We start from the raw sequence: 21,079 nt of genomic DNA on the forward strand, positions 1-21,079 counted from the left end.
GTATAGAGAGTGTGTGATATATTATTCAACTTCAAACTAATGTATATAATGAGCTGAAATCTCTTCTATTTATAGAAGAAAAGAAGTTGTGTAAGCTGCTACCGCAAGCTATTGTGTAAGCTGCTTGTAAGTTGCTCCTACTGCAAGTTGTTGCGTAAGCTTCTCGTAAGTTGTTATTGTACCAGCTATAGATAGTCTTCTACAAGAGTAATATTTATTCACAACGGAGTGTCGATATTTCCAATAGAGTACTAAACATATTCACGGTAGAGTCCAATATGGTAATGCTTCTTAAGGAAGTTTATTTATAACAAAGTACTAAATGAACATCCACAATATAATATATTTATAACAGTTAAGGGCATTAAATGGTTTTGTGTTGATAACTTATCGTACATATACGCATTTGATAAGTGATGCACTTTTATTCAATTCTTCTGAAGTAGTAGTTAGTTAATAGCACTTAGAATTGGTTAAATGGCCTCCCACAAAGAGTAATAGAAGTTTATGACTACAAGCTTATGAATCTCCATATGTGATTTTTTTAAAAATTAAGATGAAAAGAAGGGTAACTTTGCAAAAATCAAATTTTACTTTGCATCACCTATCGTTGTTTGCTCTTCTTCAGCGTTGTTACTTGCTGCCAACTTTGAGCAGATTTTTCAAAATATTATTACACTGATCTTTGATTTCTTGAGTTCGATGGTTGTGTAACTGCTTGATTGCCGTAATTCTTTTCGCCAACATATCTTTTGGTGTTTGCAGTAATTAGGTGCACCTTGCAACAATTGGGTCAAGCAAAATTCCTTCCAAATTTGACTGTATATAACTTAACATTGATTCATGGCTGCTTTATTGGGTGAGAGCATTTGATTAGTTGATTTTTTTTTTGTTTCGATGGATAAAAACAAGAACATGAGGGTTTGATTTTCTGAAATTTGATACGGTGGATCTCCTAAATGTTTTTTTATTTTTATTTTATAAAATGAGAGATATAATAAAATCACATATCGCCTATGTATTATGCGGAGATCGCTCATAATAGCTCATGTATTATTCATGATCGCTTAAATTTATTCATTATAAAATAAGAGATTTCAATATTTTCTAGTATATTTTCATTTTAATTACAAGTGCATGACATACTGGAGAGTAAATTTTGGTGGGCAGAAGTTGAACCAAGGTCCACCTTCGAGTTGATGTATAAGGTGGGTATAGAAAAAATCTTGTTAGGTAACGCATCCCCTTTAAATAGACGTAATTGTTAATTAGGGATGAAATAATGTATGAAGAGTTGATGCATGAAATTTGCAAACATAGCCGCTTGTTTTAACCATTATCAATATTTGAACGGTCCATTTTATCTTAAGCTGAATATACGCACTTACGATTTTCCTCAGTATGTAAAACAGAAAATCGTAAAGAGCCAAAAAAGAAAAACGAACTAGAGAAAAGGGAAAGATTATGTTCTACCAGAACAGAAAGTGAAGTCAGAAAATACTCAACTATTGAGATGTGTATTTGCAAGCCTACAAGCTAAAACTAGTGGCAAGAGACAAAACAGGTACACAGAACAAGACAAGTCTCTCTGCTAAGCAAATATAATACAATAGGATACAGACCAAAAGAATCGGCCCAATAGGCCAACTGTGCCAAAGAATCGAGAAAAGAAGTATGGAACAAACATTAGAACAACAGATATCAGTCTGACACCATCGCAATCTTTGATTTGTCTATAATTAGAGCAATTGCTTCAGACATAGTAACTTGTTTAGCAAAGTCTCTTGCTCCTACCAGCTTCAGTAGCAGAATGTGCTTGCGGAGTACTAAAAGAAATATGATCAATCATTATCTGTTTCACTCATCATCGGCGATGAAATTTGGCAGTTCACCCTGACATAGATACTCATCACAAAGCGATGCAGATCCCCAATCCTTCCGAAGCCGCAAAATATCATCGGTAAAAGTAGACCCTGATGATCCAATGAACACACTAGACATAGCACAAATTGTCTTGTCCAGCATAGCATCCACCTTGATGAAGGAAATAAACAGACAACAACTGAGTATGCAAGACCAAGAGAAAAAAAAAACACAAAATTCAAAAAGAGAATGCACGAAAAACTGAAGGAGAAAGCAACACAGACTTCACGAAAGAGTTATGCTCACTGCCTGTGCCATGTGAGTGATAATAACATGAGCTAGATGCATACATTAGACTGCCCTGCTTCTTCAACCCATGAGCTATCGAGAGAATGATTGTGCATACATTACACGACCCTTGCTTTTCTATCAGTAAGTTCTCTAAGATCCTACATACTGCTCGATGGTGAAAACTGTACAATCTAAAATGTGAAACATGAGACAGTATGGATATATGATTTTCTATAGAACATAAGAATTCCGGTAGGATCCACAGATTTGAGAAGATAGTATTTTTTACCAATAATCCAGAATTGGAGGTACCATCGAGCCTTTTTACACACATTTGGTCCAGTAAAAAGATTTCAGGTAAGGGCAAAAATACACATCTGAGTCAAAAAATAACTTTACCTGTTTATGTAATGCTTCATGAGAGACCGACAAAAAGCATCCTAGTTTCCTATTTTGTCATCCTTAAATTCTGTTCATCTTCAAAAAAGAGGGGAAAAGAACTTTCTTTTAACAATGAACAATGCCTTTTATTGCATTTTAACACACTCGCTCTAAATGGAATAGAATTTCAAAATCCGACCTAAGCCAATGCAGAATTAAAGGACATCTATAACAAACCAAGAACCAAATAGTAACTGCTTACCACAAAAAGACTTTTACAACACACGTTATCCATCTGAAAAGTGGCTCAAACTTTCTCCGCTTTGCATAACCTCCTTCCCCTCCTGACTCAAACACCCCCACCACCCTCCCAATCCTCAAACACTATGAACACCTATAAATGCATAACAAGGCCACCTCTTCCTTTCCTTATAAGCCACAATAGCCACAACCCAGTAACACAATTCTAACAGCCATCACTCTGGCTACCAACCAGGCTACTTTACTACCCTTCAATCACATATTAGATCTCTCAGTCTAGAGGACCTATAGGACGTAAATACAAACTAAAAATGTTTCTTATGCCTTATGTTTCGATTGTCCTTGCCGAAATTCAATCCAAGAATTTCCTAATTTCATAAGACACAGAATTTCATAACGATATTATGTAATACAACCCATTTTCCAGTACTGAGCCATGTGCACATTAACAAATGGATTTGTCAAGGAATCTACAGAACTAGATCACATTAGGTCTATTCCAAAAAATTTAATTTGGATACACATGACTTTGTTGCACTTATTTTCAGTTGATTCTTATTAGCTAAGACTAAATTGCAGCTGGAATCAACTCAATGTTAGAGTAGTTAATCTTGAATACAGTGCAAGTGAAATGGGGTGATGATCAAAATTATCCAAGATAAAACTAGACCAGATCTACTATACCAGTCTACCTTTCCCCAAATAGAATTGAAATTCAAATTTTACTTCCACTACAGACCAAGATACAAAGAATTCAAGATTTGCTATTCCATAGACCATGATTAGAAACCAGAGGCTGGGTCCAGGATGATAGTGCCTACCAGTTCCAGTACCGAAGTGACCAATATGGTAGTGATAGACAAACTACCAGGTCTTAATATTCTACACATGAATATGGGCAAATGCATCTCTAAGGTTTAAACTTCAACTCACCTGAGAATCTCCCTCAAGGCCATGTCTGTACAATAAAGCATCCCATTTTTCAGCTGAGTTTCGAGCAGGCCTTTTAACAAGGGGTACAGTCTTCCCATTGAATACAACAAGTGACTGAAGTAAACCAGTTTCACTATCTGCAGCATCTGTGGAAAGATATATTACTGGAGAACTGGCCCTCTCAATCACACGATTGATACAATCTGCAGCTTGAGGAACGGGATAGAAGCAACTTGGCTTCTTGGCATTGCTAAGAAGAAGAAAAACACACAAATTAGATACAGCAGATGCCAGAGGCAAAAGAAAAATATATTAAACATTAGATGCAGCATCAAACAAAAACATACCAGAACTTCAGAAAACCATGTCTGCGGAAATGTAGAGCGACAAAATTATCTCCCAAGAATGTTTGGACGAAACGCTGGGCTGTAAGCATAATAAGACGACTTGGCTCAATGAGAGTCTTGCATTTGTGGGAAATGGGGCCACCAGGCTGCATCACCCAGTCCTTCTCCACATCAGCAAAGAACACATCACCAATTGCAATAACATCATCATCCGTAGAAAACTTTGCCTCTATATCTTGGACAGTCCTTTTCTTTGGCTTCTTAACATCTTCACTCCAAGCAACTTCGAGCTTATTCATAGAAACTCCTAACGACTTTAACTTCTTAACTCGTTCATCGTCCAAAAAACAAGGTTGTGGCTGAGAGAAATAACAAATGAACTTATCTATGTGCACATGGCTCTTTCGCCTCTCTGCAAATTCCTCGTAGGTTACAACTACTTCTCTCCCCAAGCATTTATTTATATGATCAACATCTAACACTCGATTAAATTCATAGTCAACCTTTGAGCTCGGAATAACCAAAATGCGGTTGAGCAGAGCCGCGAAGAACATATGCTTTTCCAAACAAATCAAATGGTTTGACATTTGACCGGACACACAAATTGCAAACAAGTACTTATCGGATCTCGGTTTCCACTCAACATTTTTCCTCTGTGACAAGTTGTGATCCACCTTCCTACACCTGCCTAAACCACCGAGGCTAGGATCTGTAGAATTATCCGGTGTAATTAACAAGTTACCTAATTGATGAGAGGACAAAAGAGCCTGTTGAATTTGTTTATTTAGTGAAATCTGACTCAGCAAGTCGGATTTGAAATCTTCAACAGCAGAAGACTTTGAAATAGAACTATCATTAACTAATGTGTGGTTCCACAGCTTAAAAAGCCCTAATTGCTGTTGTCTAAGCAAATAAAGAGCCCGCAATTCGGACTCGCGCATGGAATTGATGGAACCATCATACTTGATGTTAGTAACGGTTGTTTGGAAGAGGTTTTTGATATCGGTAGTGAAATAAAGAATGAGTACTAAGACTGGGAGAATAATTGCTAAGAAATACCTCTTACTGAAGGTAAAATTAAAGCGACGATTAAAGGCAAATCGGTCCTTAACATCGTCGATTTGGAATGTGGAGCGAAGTGGAGATTTGGGATGGTCATTTACACGTTCGTTTTGCTGGATCAAGTTCTCTCGATCATCTTCTTCGTCAGAGGATTCTCTGTCCCTCATCATGTTGTTACGGATTTCGAATACGCATTTGGTAATTTTGATGACTAGTGTGGATTATTTCTTATACTCTACGCTGTCACTGTAAACAGAGGGGAGTGCGTGTTTTTGTTAACAGTGAGCTAAGAACACTGATAAGATCTGTTTGGTGCGTGGTCCCGTAAAGTTAACAACTGCTACCTGTGATTTGTAAAGGATTTCTAAGAGGGAAGGGTGTGGCCGAAGGAAGTACTACCAAATTAATCATAGTAATAGTAAATCATCGTTTGTCGGTAGAAGAAAATGACCCGCCATCAATCTGCCTGGCCCCTCAAAAGTCTTGGGATGCGCATAGCTACATGGTTGGTATAATGGTTAAGTCCAGTTCTTTTTTCATAACCAGATTCAATTGTTGGGCCTGGGCTATTTGAAGGGTCACACTCCAAAAGATAACATGGTCGGACCAACTAGTGAAAAAGGCCACAGCCACTAAATGTATATATTTTCGTATATATATATATATATGTGTGATATATATAATATAAATGTGCGGGGCCCTCTAAATGCATATATATATATATATATATATATATATATATTATTTTTAAGTTAGAAATCAATTAATTTCGAAGGACGTTAATTTAAATGAAGAATTAGAATAGATGTCCATCCAATCTCGGCTGATGTATAATATATCTCTGTATATCGACTAGAAAAAATAAATAATAAATAATGATCGATAAAAATGACGTAAAAGAAAAAAGATGGTACTTAGTACTATTAAGTAGGGGGAATAAATAAGGTCTAATTGGAACCATTACTACGACTAAACTTGTGACTTCTTCAAATGTGTCCACCGTGTGAGAATCAGCTAGAGACATCTGGACCGACAGCTCGAGAAAGAGCGAGACATAAGAAGAAGACGCCACGTGGCTGCATAACCATAATGTCAGTGTCCAGAACACTCTCCCTGTTCTCACTTGCTCTGACTAAAAAGAACATAGCTACAGATCATATGCAAAGCGCAAAAAAGTGATTTGAGATCGCCGTTGATTTCACAGGTTGAGCTACTCTGAAGAATAATAAGTTGGGTTAATAGAAGAAATGAACGGAGTGATGAAAGTACCACACACGTGGCGGACTACTGGAATCGTTTTCCGTCATAATACACTGCGGCTCGTCGGTAAAGCAGCGAACCGCTCCGCCGTCCACGGCACCAAGCTTCCTATCCCTGACGTTGTCGACGTAAGTGCCCGCATTTTTCTTCTAATCTCAATTGCTGCAAATGAAATTTTAAGGCCTAAAATGCAAGCTTAATTAGAGAAGCATGTAGTAATTCAGAATGTTATTTTGCAGAAGGAACAAGTTGAGGCGGAGATCAATCCAGCCAGGGAAGAGAAAGAAAAGAAGAGACGAGAATTGGAGAATGCTATCGACTCTCAACTCAAGAACTGGAATGTTATTTCCAACTCGAGCAACCCATAAAGCCTTAACCCCCAAAATCCAGATGCTAGCAGCTGTTACATGTCCATCACTTTGTACTCGCTGCATTCGGATGTAATAGTCAAAACATCTATCTATATCTATTTGTCGGTCATGTTATCTAAGTTGCTCATGTTTTGCTTTAAGATTTATAGAAACGAATCAAATGTCACCAAAATTGGAATAAAAATTAAAATTACAATGCGGCCAGTTCTATGCTGAAACTTTACAGAAATGGTCATGGAAAAGATATTTATATTACAAGAGAATATGTATCTAAGCATGAAACTAGAGAACGAAAAGCCTATTGCAACTATCAAGCAGCGCGAAGCTTCGACTGCGATTTGCAGAGAAAAGTGTTCGTCAAAAATTTGTTGTAACCATAAATTATTACTCTATATTGCACCCATGAGATGCAATCCAAGTGTGTAAATCAGATACTCCATATTTTCCTTCTTCTAATCTAAGATCCTTCACCTACTTCAACCAGCTTCCCACGTACCCATTTCTTGGTGGTGGTTGTCGGGGGCAGACTTGGCGCCTCCTCAATCTTTGACTCAGATATCAATCCGTTTGGAAGTGGTTTCTTTTCATCTCCTGGGCTTTCATTAGCTTCATCTCCGTCAAGTTTCTGAGTGGAGGTGGAGGGCTGTGTGATATTGGCTCCTTTTTCGGGAGAAATCACACTGGAAATCAATTGATAGACTTCGTCCCTGTCACCCAGTGAGTCATATTCACCCGAGCTTGACAAGAGAGCACTGCTTTTACCATTCAGTAAACCTTGCAAGGCATGTTGTCCATTTTCTAAATCATTGATACCACTTTCCAGAGGCATCACAGCATGCCAACCATTTATTCTTTCACCAGCATCATCTAGAGCTCCAATCTCAGCTGCAGTGTGGCTTATCAGCTCAGTTGAAGGTGGTGAAAGATTTCCATCTGTAAAAGCCACCTCTTTCTCTATAGATTCAATGGACTGGATTGCTTCAGAAATGAGCTTCCGTGTTTCAATGAGCGATGCATGAGCAACAGGGCTCTTCTGGGCAGCTATTTCCAGGGCCTCTGCAGCCTTCTCAGCCTCAGCTATCAATTCTCTGCAACGTTGTCAACACACCAAGAACTTATAAGTACTACCGAGCAGATTGATACCAAAGATAGCAGTGGGTGGAGATCAAAATTGTTCTAATAATTTAGACCTCCGTTTTGACGTGTTGACATTTAACTTATGGTTTCCTCCACTATTACATTTCACCTCCGACCAAAAAAGTAATGTCTGACAAGTGACATCTTCGCTCTTACAGTATACTAACTATCCATCTAGCAGATGTAACAACATTTAAATCATTCACTTTGTTATAAAGTTGTTTGCACTAACCACATTTCCTCGTTAATTTGGTTAACGACATTGAAAAAAGTTGGAAGAGGCGGCAATTTCCATTTTAGCATTCCCTGATCAGAAACAAATTTGACATGTTTGTTCATTATTTTTTATGAATACAAGGGTCACCAGTCAAAAAATATTTATTCGAACACCTTTCGTGGACTTCAACTGAGAGTGATAAAAAGCATCTTTGCCATTTCTCTCCCTTCACAACCCCCCAACCCCGCGAATAAATTGTTCATTTTACCACAAGTCTAGCAAAAGTTTTTATCGTTAATCTCTCATTTAACCTACATGAGTATACACTACAATCATATCCAACAGTTGCACTTTTCTCTCAGTAAGCTATTTTCATTTTCAGGGCCAGAGGGGAGATAGGAGCTGGGACGAAGGAAATTATTCTTCCCTCACGTCCTGTACTGAATACAGAGACCAAAGCATAATGACATTACTCGTAAGAAATAAACAGGACAAGAAACTCAAACTTCCTAAAGGGAAACAGGAGTATCATTTGCAGATCTAATTAAAGTAGATGGAACATTGTACTAAATAAAGATTCCTGTCAACATATGGACCAACTCCTATTAATCATGTACTAATAACTCTAGTCAATGAATTTTTGGGGTCAGATTAGTCTTATGCATTAAAATAGACACTTCTTCATTCAGACAGGATATACATTCACAATTTAGCAAGCAATTCTATCAGGTTTGCTAAGGTTCATGAAAACAAGGTGACGAACAGACCTCATATGGAACCAGGCAGAGTAAAGAAGCAAATAAGACTAAAGGAGTCAAATTGATAAGTCATTTAAGAGCAAAGATTTTATAACTTACTTTGCTCTCGAAATGGCTTCAATCTTCTTCTGGTCAATAGCTGCTCTCTGTGCCCTTATATTCTTTAACATTTCTAACTTGGAACTAGCCAAAGGATCCTTATACATTGGTGTGTGTTTTCTCCTCAATCGAACACGTTGAACTTGGCTCTTGGGCTCCAGCTTTACTAAATTATCCACTTCATCAGCTTTCTTTTTCGGAGGGCTTCTTTTTCTGGTCTGTCCATCACTAACAGGCCTTCGACTTGGTTTTCTTTCAACCCCATCAGCTATGCCATGATATTTATTCAGAGCAGAACGGACCCGAGTACGGTATTCCTAGTTGGAAGAAGGTAGATTTGGTTAAAATTCGGGTATGGAAAAATGTGAGGAAGTTCAAATTGACAGCCATGAAACTATACTATGACCTAAGTTAAAATAACAAAAAAAAAAGGGGGGGGGGGGTGAGGAAGACAGATATGATTATAGCACGTCAATTTCAAGCTGAAGCAGTACTTTTATAAGTAAACTCGGATCATGGACTTTCATACTTGGCATATATGACAAAAATGTCAGCAGATCTATAGAAGATTGAGTTATTCCCAAACACAAAGAAGTCTAGTCCAACAAAAATAAGCACTTACGGGATCAGCCCATTTGGCTGCAATGGCCTCTGAAATCTTCCTCCTCTGTTCGGCAGATTTGGGAGCTCTCTTGTTACCCTTCTGCCTGGGCATATTTTTTCTTTCTTCAACACTCTTTATCCACTCCTGCTCAAGCTGTTCGTTCAATATCTCGTAAGAGTCCCACTGCAACTCTTCCTCACCTTGAAGGCCTCTCCTAGAAGCTTCTGCAATTAAATTTTGCCACTCATAGTGGCAAGTTTCCTGGAGCATCAACTTCCCACGGCGCCTCTCCCACCCCATCCTTACAGCAACACCAATTTTGATCCTTGTTTCCTCACTGCAATTAAGAAAAAATGATCTGCTTTAGTAGTTTGAACTTTGAAACACCAAATCTTCATTTACTTTAAGGTTCTAGGTAAAGTGGTAATTTTATTAACTAGGGATAAGATTTTTTTTTTCTTTTTCACAAGGATATGAATTAGTATGAAGTTACTAGGTTCAACTGAATTCCTAAGCAAGAATTAAGTAATAAAGAAATTAAAACTTGCACATTCCATGCATATCAACAAAAGGCAATGCCTCTCAACATCTCTGTTTCACACTCATTAGGCACAGTGACTTTACTGAAGCTTGAGGTTCATATATTGAAGCACAAGTTACATGAAACAGGAAGCACCGGTTTGTCCAATACTGTCTATTATTTTTTTTTACATCATTGCTATGCTATTTCAGTATTAGAATAGACAAACTCCATATACTTGTACTGAATTTTGTCGTGGGCTGGTCATTTTTCGCCCACAGCTTGATTATTGGACTCCACAATGCTATCAAAAGAGGGAAAACAAAAATTTCGAAAATACTTTGCAAAACACACCTTTGAGCGTGCCCCAGATTAACTAACTTCATTTTGACCTGTGAAATCAGAGCTTATTAGTGATATTGACAAACAAAAACACTTAAGTCTGGAGTTAAATGGATAATGTAGCTGACTAAAAATTGGTTATCTCAGATTTCACTACATCGTTAGCACAATCTGAAAAGAAATGAACAATATCTTATGATGTTCACTAAATCAAACAATGGTTATTTCAGATGCCAAAATGAAGGGAAAGAAAAAGTTACATCCTGCCTAGGCAAATATGTTGCAGGAAGATCATCAACATAGGTAGTGAAGATCAGACTACCTGTTGTGCATGAGTAGAAAGTTGTCTAATATACAAGTTTAAGATTTTTCTTGAATCATCACCTAACCACATCTTTCCTATTTAGGAGAGAGGAACTCTACCTCGATACAGAACATTTTGAATGCGAATTGAGCTCTTCAAGTATAAAATGGTTAGTTCACAACCGAATTCAAACTTGACAAATTCACAAAGAGAAAAAAATACAATAAGGATATTCAAAACACTCATACAAAAACACACAAAGGAACACAAAGATTATCCGACATAGATTTGGAATGGCACATATCAGTCCCACATTGCTGGAATCTCCTATGCTGCTCCTCGTTGTGGACTTTGCAAATCACTTTTACATGTCCCTATACAGATAAGCCACCTAAAGGTATATATATAGCTTTGCTGGGCAGGACTAAGCCATGCATATTCAGATGAACACATATGCTCAGATGACACAATATCCGAGACTCTTAAGTTATTTTCCCAGAAATGCATAATGAAGTTTACTGAGATTAGTAACATCCAGAGAAAGTCACTAAATACTGAGAGTATGAAAAATAGAAAATGCGATTATCACAAACGTCTCCAAGATACCCGGGCAGCATGTGCCTACAATGTAATCAGGATTCAGGAGTATTGATTCTCTAGTCCCACACCGTGCACTCTTAAACAGGTTTGAGCCTAACATAATGACCACAAAACACATCTGTCAGCTGAAGTAAGATCGAACTTTTTCCCTAGTCGTAAACGTTAATCTGTACATCCTGCTCACATCCAACTTAGTTTTAGTTCCAACTTCTGTTCTATAATCTTTTCTTTGGTTCCCCACATTTAGCATTACACCTTCACCAAACGACCATAAGACGGTATAACTTCACATGCCGATAAATGTTAAACAAATTTATAAAAGTCATTGTGCTATATCTTCTACTGTTTCTGGAGCTATTTAAGGGTCTCCTCTTCTTAATCAGATCCTCATCTGTTGTTCCTTTATTCATAAAATTATGCTTACATGACATCACCTTAGGATCCTGCATTGCAAGTCTGGTACGCTCTCGAATCAGTTGTAAAGTTTCTGCAAATGGTTCAAACATGCTTGAAAATATTAAAACCTTATCCACAACAAACAGCTCAAAAGAACTACTGGGGCATGCTTATAAGTACCTGGACTGTGTTTCCTGCCTTTATTCCAAGGTATGTTCCCTTTATTAGCTTTAGATATCCTCATCCTCCTCAATTTCTCTCTGTCATTCAACTCCATATCATCCTCACTTGGTTGCTCGGCAACAGCAGAATTCGAGCTTCCTGAATATTTGCCCATCCTCACACCACCAAAATTGTTTTGTTCCTCATTGCTGTGTGTGTTTTTGGTGGGTCCTTTTTCGAGGGTGGCTACTGCCCTTATCATCAATCCACCCCGAAATAGCTTAATTTTTGAATTTGGAGCTTTTTGTGGTATGCAGAAAGAATTCCACAACCTATACTCCTTGTTGTGTACAAACCTAGTACTAAAGAAGGTTCTAGAACTAACTGAACAGACATTGTTCTGAAAACAAGGCTGTGCTGTAGCAATATCTGCACAATAAAGAATTAAGAAAATATAGTTAATTCAGTACATATATCTCAAATAGGCGACAGGTTATGAGATTGACCCTTTGAACAGAAAACAGAGAATGAAAACTAAAGGCGTTAACCTAATAAAGGCATGGGGAGCTCATCCAGTCTAAGTCCAAGTCGCACAAATTAAGAAGAGAAACCCAATGCAATACAATTTTCAGATTCCATACACCGACTAGTTGTTAACATGCCAGGGATTGAACTGAAATACTCTTTTTATATATTTTGGGGTTAGTTCTTGGAGTGAAGAAGATAATGCTGGGAAAAAACACAAAGGCGGTTGCAGGAAGGCAAAGGGACTGTTGATTAGGGGAAGTGAGGAACGAAGCGGGAGGTTTGGGTTTTGGTCACACAGCGATAGCCACACAACTTTCAGTTTGTCCGAAAAGGGTCACAAGCGCTGGATAATATAGCTATGATATTTTCGAGGATTTTAAATTTGACACATAAATTCCGAGTGAAGTTGAAATATCTGTCAACAATTTCATCTTCTTCCTACTTTTCTCAATGAGAAGTAAACTACCCTTATTATTGTATCTAATTTGTTATTACTATTATAAATATATTATATTATGGATGTTCATTTAGTACTATGTTATAAATAAGCTTTCTGAAAAAGATTATCTATATGAGACTCTGCCGTAAATATATTTATCTAATAAGTGTCCTGAATAAGTTTATCCTTTCAGCACCCCGTTATGAATAAATATCACACCCGATAGAAGATTATCTATATCTATTATAATGAACTTATCCTTTTGGTACCTGATAGAAGATTATCTATGATATTTTCGAGGATTTTAAATTTGACACATAAATTCGGAGTGAAGTTGAAATATTTGTCAACAATCTCATATTCTTCCTACTTTTCTCAATGAGAAGTAAATTACCCTCGTTATTGTATCTAATTTGTTACTCCTATTATAAATATATTATATTATGGATGTTCATTTAGTATTATGTTATAAATAAGGTTCCTGAAAAAGATTATCTATATGAGACTCTACCGTAAATATGTTTATCTATTTAGTACTCTATTGGAAATAAGTCTCCTAAAGAAGTTTATCCTTTCAGTACCCCGTTATGGATAAACATCACACTCGGTAGAAGATTATTTATATCTGGTACAATGAGCTTATCCTTTCGGTACCTGATAGAAGATTATCCATATCTGGTATAATGAGCTTATCATTTCGGTACCTGTTATGGATAAACATTACCCCCGGTAGAAGATTATCCATATTTGGTATAATAATCTTATCTTTTCGGTACCCCATTATGAATAAATATTACCACTATAAAAGATTATCCATATCTGATATAATGAGCTTATCCTTTCCGTACCCCGTTATGGATAAACATTACCCCCGGTAGAAGATTATCTTTATCTAGTATAATGAGCTTATCCTTTTGGTACCCCATTATGGATAAAACATTACCCCCGGTAGAAGATTAGCTATATCTGGTATAATGAGCTTATCTTTTCGGTACTCCGTTATGGATAAACATTACCCCCGATAGAAGATTATCTATATCTGGTACAGTAATATTTTACACAGGAGCTTGCTGAAGCAGCTTACACAACAACTTGCTTTCTTCTATAAATAGAGGAAATTCCAGTTCATTATGTACATAAGTTTGAAAGTTGAATAATATATCAGTTTCTCTCTATACTTGTCTTTACTTTACATTTTTTATTTTATAACATGTTATCAGCACGAGATTCTGCCATCTCGAGCAAATACTTTGAAAGTATCACAGGTACGAACTTTCTTTTTCTAAATAATGTCAAATATTTCTAAACTTGAATTTGTAGCCCTAGATATATCGGGCAAAAGCTACATGTCTTGGGTGCTTGATGCCGAAATTCATCTTGATGCGATGGGTCTGGCAGACACCATCAAGGACAAAAATCATGCATCAAACCAAGACCGTGCAAAAGCAATGATATTCCTATGCCATCACCTTGATGAGGGCCTGAAAATGGAATATCTTATTGTTAAAGATCCAGTCATACTGTGAGATGATTTGAAAGATAGATATGACCACCTAAAGATGGTCGTTCTTCCACATGCACATTATGATTGGACTCATCTAAGGCTACAAGATTTTAAATCTATCAGTGAGTATAATTCTGTTATGTTCAGAATTAATTCCCAATTAAAACTATGTGGTGATAATATTATTGATCATGATATGTTGGATTTTTTTTTTACCACTTTTCATGCCTCGAATATGCTCCTGCAGCAGCAATATCGAGAGATGCGATTCAAAAAGTATTCTGAACTTATCTCACATCTTCTTGTAGTCGAGCAACATAATGAGTTATTAATGAAAAATCATGAAAGCCGACCTACGGGTTCTTGTGCATTCCCTGAAGTGAATGAATGAACTTCCACCAAGCTAAGCGTGGAAGAGGATGTGGGCCTAGTCATGGTCATGGCCGTGATCGGAGAAAAAACACTAATCATGATAATAATAATGTACCAAAGAACCCTCCTCATCCCCAGCAGTGAAAAAGAAAGGAACAAAAGCATGAAACGGTGCAAACAGCAAAGGCAGAAAATGCATGTTATAGATGTGGAGGAAAAAGGCACTTGTCACGTACCTGTCGTACGCCAAAGCAACTGGTTGAGCTATATCAAGCCTCCCTGAAGAAGACAGAGAAAAATGCTGAAGCAAATTTTATTTCTGAAGATAATTTAGACTTCGTGCATTTGGATGTAGTTGATTACTTTGCACTCCCGGAAGGAGAAACAAGTCATGTGATCGGTGATAAATCTGTAAAAATGTAATTATTTTAATTTTTATTGTTTATAGTAGATAGTATGGTTATATAATTATTGTACATAAATAAAAGTTATGCTTTGATAATGATGTTTACTATCATATTTATTTTGTTTATGAAGAAATTTTCTCTCATGATACCATAAGTGTGTGGGCAATATTTGATAGTACAAAATGTATCAACAACTCCCGAAGAGGTAACTTTTTGTCTAGAAGACACATGACACAAGTAGTGCCTGAATAATATTTGATTGTGGACAATAAATTGAAGGCTCCCGAAGAGCTTATATGCAAATTTGTAATTCATATTATATGAATGTGGTCAAAACATATGTTGTAATAAACCAGAAGTTTACTAATACGAATATTTATCATACTGAGACTAAATAATTGGAAGATTGAAAATCTTCATGTTTCCACAATCATAGGGGGTAAAATAATATGTATGTGAGAAGTTACCCGTCTTATTATTCAATTTGTACTATATCATGTATCACAGTAAACCAGAAGTTTACTAATGCAAAAGCAATCACAGTAAATCAGAAGTTTACTAATGCAAAAGTTTATGCCATAGTAAACCAGAAGCTTACTAAGAGATAGCACATGCCATGATAAACTTGAGATTTTTATTTGCCATTTTTAAATGAGCTATTTGAGAATTCAGATAAGCATATACTGAAGAACTAGAATATTCTTCAAGAATTCTCTTGTGTTGCTTATTCTCATAATAAATTGATTATACCAGCTAAAGTTGAGATTAAGACCCCTGAATTATGGAATATATAAAAGGTGAATATGGGTCCATTCACCTATCATGTGAACCACTTATAGATGCATATATGAGATGGTTACATGTGTGTTTATTGTCAACCTACAGTTTGGCATTTGAAATTGCTTTTCTCAATTAAGAGCATAATTTTAAGATTATGAAATCAAGATAGTTCATTTTGATGATGCTGGTTTATATCCAAGCTAGTTTAGCATTGAATACCTCCAATTAATGGCTAAACTATTGCTTATGAGAACAAGGCCTCATGTATTGGTCTAAGATTTTCTAAATTGCATACAATAACACTTGTATGCATTAGACCAACAATATATGATAAGTCCTCCCCTCACAATTGGTTTAGGATCAGAAACCAATTTTTTTTACTATCTAATAACTTTTGATGTGTGGTATATGATTAAGTTCTATACCACAATGCACAAAGATAGGTTTCCCAAAGAAAATTAGAGACATATGTTAGTTTTTCTAACATTTGGGGGGGTGGAATAAACAGCTGAAAAATATGCTATATGAATCGAATTATCATTAATATGATCCTCACTTAGAATATAATTCAAGTCAAATGCCAGAAGCATTTGCTGATCCAAAATCAAATATCATATTTCAGCTGCAAATGCTCCTATTAAAATTAAAGTTCTTTAAGGATAAAGATTATTGCACGCATGAAGCGTAGTAAACCGATCGGTTCCAAAGGTAACAATCCTTGAAAAATAATAGGAGCAAATGATCAAAATGATCATAATGAGGATGAAATGAGCTCTAGAAGAGCCCACGGTATAACATTTCATGAAACTCGAGAAGAAGTTCATGTACCTGAAAATAAAGAAAGTGATGAGATCTTAACAAGTTATGTCGCTTAGGAACCGATACAAAATGATCGTCGACGATATATTTGATACAATATAGTTCACAATATTGTAAAAGATTGTGAGGATCAAACCTGTAGTCCAGACACCTAAAGAAGTCATGCCATCTAAATGCAAGTCATAACCTATATGCCTCATTTGATTAAGTCTATATGAAAATCCCAGAAGGATTTAAAATGCCTGAAGAAAATCCAAAATCTCGAGAAATGTATTCAATCAGATTACAAAGATCTTTGTATGGTTTAAAGCAACCTGGGCGTATGTGGTATAATCGCCTTAGTGAATATTTGCTGAAAGAGGGTTACATAAATGATGTTGTTTGTCCATGCATTTTTATAAAGAAAATGACATCAGAATTTGTTAGACTTGTTGTTTATGTTGATGACATAAATCTTGCGGGAACTCTAGAAGAGCTCCAAAAGGCAAATGAATATCTTAAGAAATAATTTGAGAAGAAAGATCTTAGAAAGACAAAACTTTGTCTTGGTCTCCAAATTGAACATTTAGCAGACGGGATCTTTATCCATCAATCTGCCTATACATAAAGGGTCTTAAAACGCTTTTATATGGACAAAGCGCACCCGTTGAGTACACCAATATTTGTTCGATCACTTGAAGTGAATAAGGATTTGTTCCGACCTCCAAAAGAGGATGAGGAACTCCTTGATCCTGAAATACCTTATCTTAGTGCAATTGGTGCACTTATGTATCTTGCTATTGCTACAAGACTTGACATAGCATTTTATGTTAATTTACTAGCAAGATATAATTATTCCCCTACACTAAGACATTGGAACGGGATTAAGTATATATTGCGATATTTAAAGGGAACACTTGATATGGGTTTATTTTATTCTAACAAAGGTAGTGTAGATCTTGTTGGTTATGCAGATGCAGGTTATTTATCTGATCCACATAAAGCTCGATCTCAAACCAGGTACATGTTTACATGTGAAGGTACTGTCATATCATGGCGCTGTATAAAATAATCTGTTATTGCTACTTCTTCAAATCATGATGAGATAATAGCTATTCATAAAGCAAGTAGGGAATGCATATGGTCGGGATCAATGATTCATTTTATTCAAGGAAAATATGGTTTGGAATGTGATAAAAGATCCACAATTTTATACGAAGACAATGCTGCATACATAGCCCAATTAAATGGGGGAGTTATAAAAGGAGATAAATGGTGATATTGATGTGCAACAAATCTGTTCAAGTGACAATCCGGCAGATTTATTCACTAAATCTTTGCCAACTTCAACTTTTGAGAAGATGGTATACAAGATTAGAATGCGGGTACTCAAATATTTGAAATAAGGTTTTTATTAGGGGGAGTAAAATACGCGCTATACTCTTTTTCCCTTACTAAGGTTTTTTCCACATGGTTTTCCTTATAAATTTTTTTTTAGATAACTAGTTATGCATATTACTAAATATGTGTACTCTTTTTCCTTCACTAGGATTTTTTCCACGAGCTTTTTTCTAGTAAGGTTTTAATGAGGCACATTATCTTTTAATGAACATCCAATGGGGAGTGTTATAAATATATTATATTATGGATGTTCATTTAGTACTATGTTGTAAATAAGCTTCCTGAAGAAGATTATCTATATGAGACTCTGCTGTAAATATGTTTATCTATTTAGTACTTTATTGGAAATAAGTCTCCTGAATATGCTTATCATTTCAGTACCCAATTATGGATAAACATCACACCCGGTAGAAGATTATCTATATATGGTACAATGAGCTTATCCTTTCGGTACTCCGTTATGGATAAACATTACCCCTAGTAGAAGATTATCTATATCTGGTATAATGAGCTTATCCTTTCGGTACCCCGTTGTGGATAAACATTACTCCCGGTAGAAGATTATCCATATCCGATATAACCTCCGGTAGAAGATTATCCATATCTGGTATAATGAGCTTATCCTTTCGGTACCCCGTTATGGATAAACATTACCCCCGGTAGAAGATTATCCATATATGTTATAATGAGCTTATCCTTTCGATACCCCGTTATGGATAAACATTACCCCTAGTAGAAGATTATCTATATCTGGTATAATGAGCTTATCCTTTCGGTACCCCGTTATGAATAAATATTACCCCCGCTAGAAGATTATCTATATCTGGTACAGTAGCAGCTTACACATGAGCTTGCAGAAGCAACTTACACATCGGCTTGCTTTCTTCTATAAATAGAAGAAATTTCAGTTCATTATGTACATAAATTTAAAGTTTGAATAATATATCAGTTTCTCTCTATACTTGTCTTTACTTTACGGTCTTTATTTTATAATATTTATAAAGTTTTGACGGACGGACAAAACTTGTTATAACTACAAGCATAACTTATACAAATTGTTTACAAGTTATGTCGGTTTAAACTTTAAACATCGGCTCTTGAAAAGATTCTAAGGTTAATGGATAAAATCACTGATTTTAAATATTTGTTTTTATTTCTAAACTTAGTGCATATCAAGAATAAAATAATACGAGGGAGCATTCTCTTATATCATATCAACGTACCAACAATAACTTTTGAGATGTCACGCTATTTTCCTTCAATAAATTTTGGTAGCTCGATGGTATGAACAATATTCTTGACACTATGACGAAAAATCAATTTCTTAATTTGATCATATTATTTAAGAAAAAATCAATTTCTTAATTTGATCATATTATTTAAGAATTAAGAGTTTAAGTTTTATGCACCTATGAAGAAAAAAAAACACAATCACTTTATACATTAGGTGATTACAAATAATCTCTTGATAAATATTAATTGATATTTTTATCATAGGTTAAAATTTACCGATAATTTAGAGAGAGAAAACCTTTATATTTTTAGTCAGTATACCTTAAATTCATTATTTAGTTATGATCTTCCTATTGTTAAGTAGCCTTTGGTTAGTATAAGTTCCTTTTTTTTCTTTGTACTTTGCAAACATATCACCTTTCAAATGTGTAACCATTCAAATTTGAAAATTAGTTTATTTGTAAGACCCCTAATTATTTGTTGTACTTCCAAAAACTAATTAAATGATACTATAACCTTAAGAAGATGTTCGTCCGGCCTACAAGAGCCTTAGGTTGAAAACAAACCAACAAGATGATAATTTAGTTAGCGTTTGGCCATAGATTCTCAAATTTATTCTAAAAATTTGATTTGGGTGAAGTTTGGTTTGAAGATGAAAATGCGTTTGGACATCTATTTTGGGTGAAGTTTGGTTTGAAAAAATATGAAACATGACTTATACCCACAAGCTCTAAAAACTATCACAAATACCCAACAGTACCATTATCAATAACATTCATTATATAATCGCAAACCATAGTCCTGAACATAAATAAATTTGATACAAAATTATCATTTTTATAATGAACTACATGATACACCATCAGATGACCGAGAAAACGAAGCAACATCGTTACAAAATAATAAATAGTGAGCTCTTTTATAAAATACAAAAGTTTGAGGTAATTTTAAAAAAATATAATAGTGGTATTTTGGCCCAAAATCAGCTCAACCAACTATTGAGCTGATTTTGGGATTTGAGATTTGGCCAAAATGTAGGCAAAATCTATGACCAAACATGTGTTTGCCAAATAAAACCCAAGTTTATTTTTTCATAATGGCCAAACAGGTCCTAAGACCCAAACGGTGAAGTATGCCACTGAGTCACTGACATAGGACTTAGTAATAGTAATACCAGCAGCGAAGGCGGAGCTAACATGTAATTTGTGAATTCAATAATTTTTATCCCTATTTTATATTATTTGTATAAAAAAAATTATTAAATATATATTGTATTAACTTTAGGTTAGTGTAGAAATTCATAAAATTCAAATCATACTGCCCAACAGTTTTTGCAACATATCAATGTTAAAGGGCATTCCACAACCTCTATTTTGTCTCGTGTTTTTTCCCCCTCCTTTTCCTGCTATTTGAGTCTTTGACCAGAGTGCTGACTGCCCGCTGGAACATGAACCATGTTTTGTTTCGCTTTTTCCAAACCTTATCCACCTTAGTAGGTAAGTTCACGTGCCCTTTACGTCTATTGATTCAAACCCACCATTTTCTTTTGACTGTCAATTGTAAAATTGATTACTACTACTAAATAAGAGCCAATTCAGTTCCTTAAGAAATTTCTTTTCTCTTCTTATAGCTAGGTTGGTGCTTAATTATCAGTCAATTACTTCAATAAACCATCTAAAGAAAAATCCCAAACCATGCACTATATATAT

General features: G+C 35.6%; 2 protein-coding genes across 2 annotated transcripts; both read right to left on the reverse strand.

Moving 5' to 3' along the window:
- Positions 1-1,467: 1,467 nt before the first annotated feature.
- LOC107788959 (O-fucosyltransferase 36) lies at positions 1,468-5,550 on the reverse strand. The gene is made up of 3 exons (XM_016610706.2): positions 4,077-5,550; positions 3,730-3,979; positions 1,468-2,034 (listed from the first exon to the last, which is right to left on the reverse strand). Exons 1-3 carry the CDS (start codon positions 5,306-5,308, stop codon positions 1,858-1,860), a joined length of 1,659 nt encoding a protein of 552 aa, XP_016466192.1. The 5' UTR covers positions 5,309-5,550; the 3' UTR covers positions 1,468-1,857.
- A 1,361-nt stretch (positions 5,551-6,911) lies between these two features.
- On the reverse strand, positions 6,912-12,876 carry LOC107788958 (uncharacterized). The gene is made up of 7 exons (XM_016610704.2): positions 12,457-12,876; positions 11,927-12,337; positions 11,785-11,837; positions 10,459-10,496; positions 9,603-9,921; positions 8,981-9,297; positions 6,912-7,857 (listed from the first exon to the last, which is right to left on the reverse strand). The coding sequence occupies exons 1-7, from the start codon at positions 12,467-12,469 to the stop codon at positions 7,227-7,229; spliced, it is 1,782 nt and encodes a 593-aa protein (XP_016466190.1). The 5' UTR covers positions 12,470-12,876; the 3' UTR covers positions 6,912-7,226.
- Between the last annotated feature and the right edge of the window lie 8,203 nt (positions 12,877-21,079).

Source organism: Nicotiana tabacum, chromosome 4 (assembly GCF_000715075.1).
Source record: "Nicotiana tabacum cultivar K326 chromosome 4, ASM71507v2, whole genome shotgun sequence".
Classification (NCBI taxonomy): Eukaryota; Viridiplantae; Streptophyta; class Magnoliopsida; order Solanales; family Solanaceae; genus Nicotiana; species Nicotiana tabacum.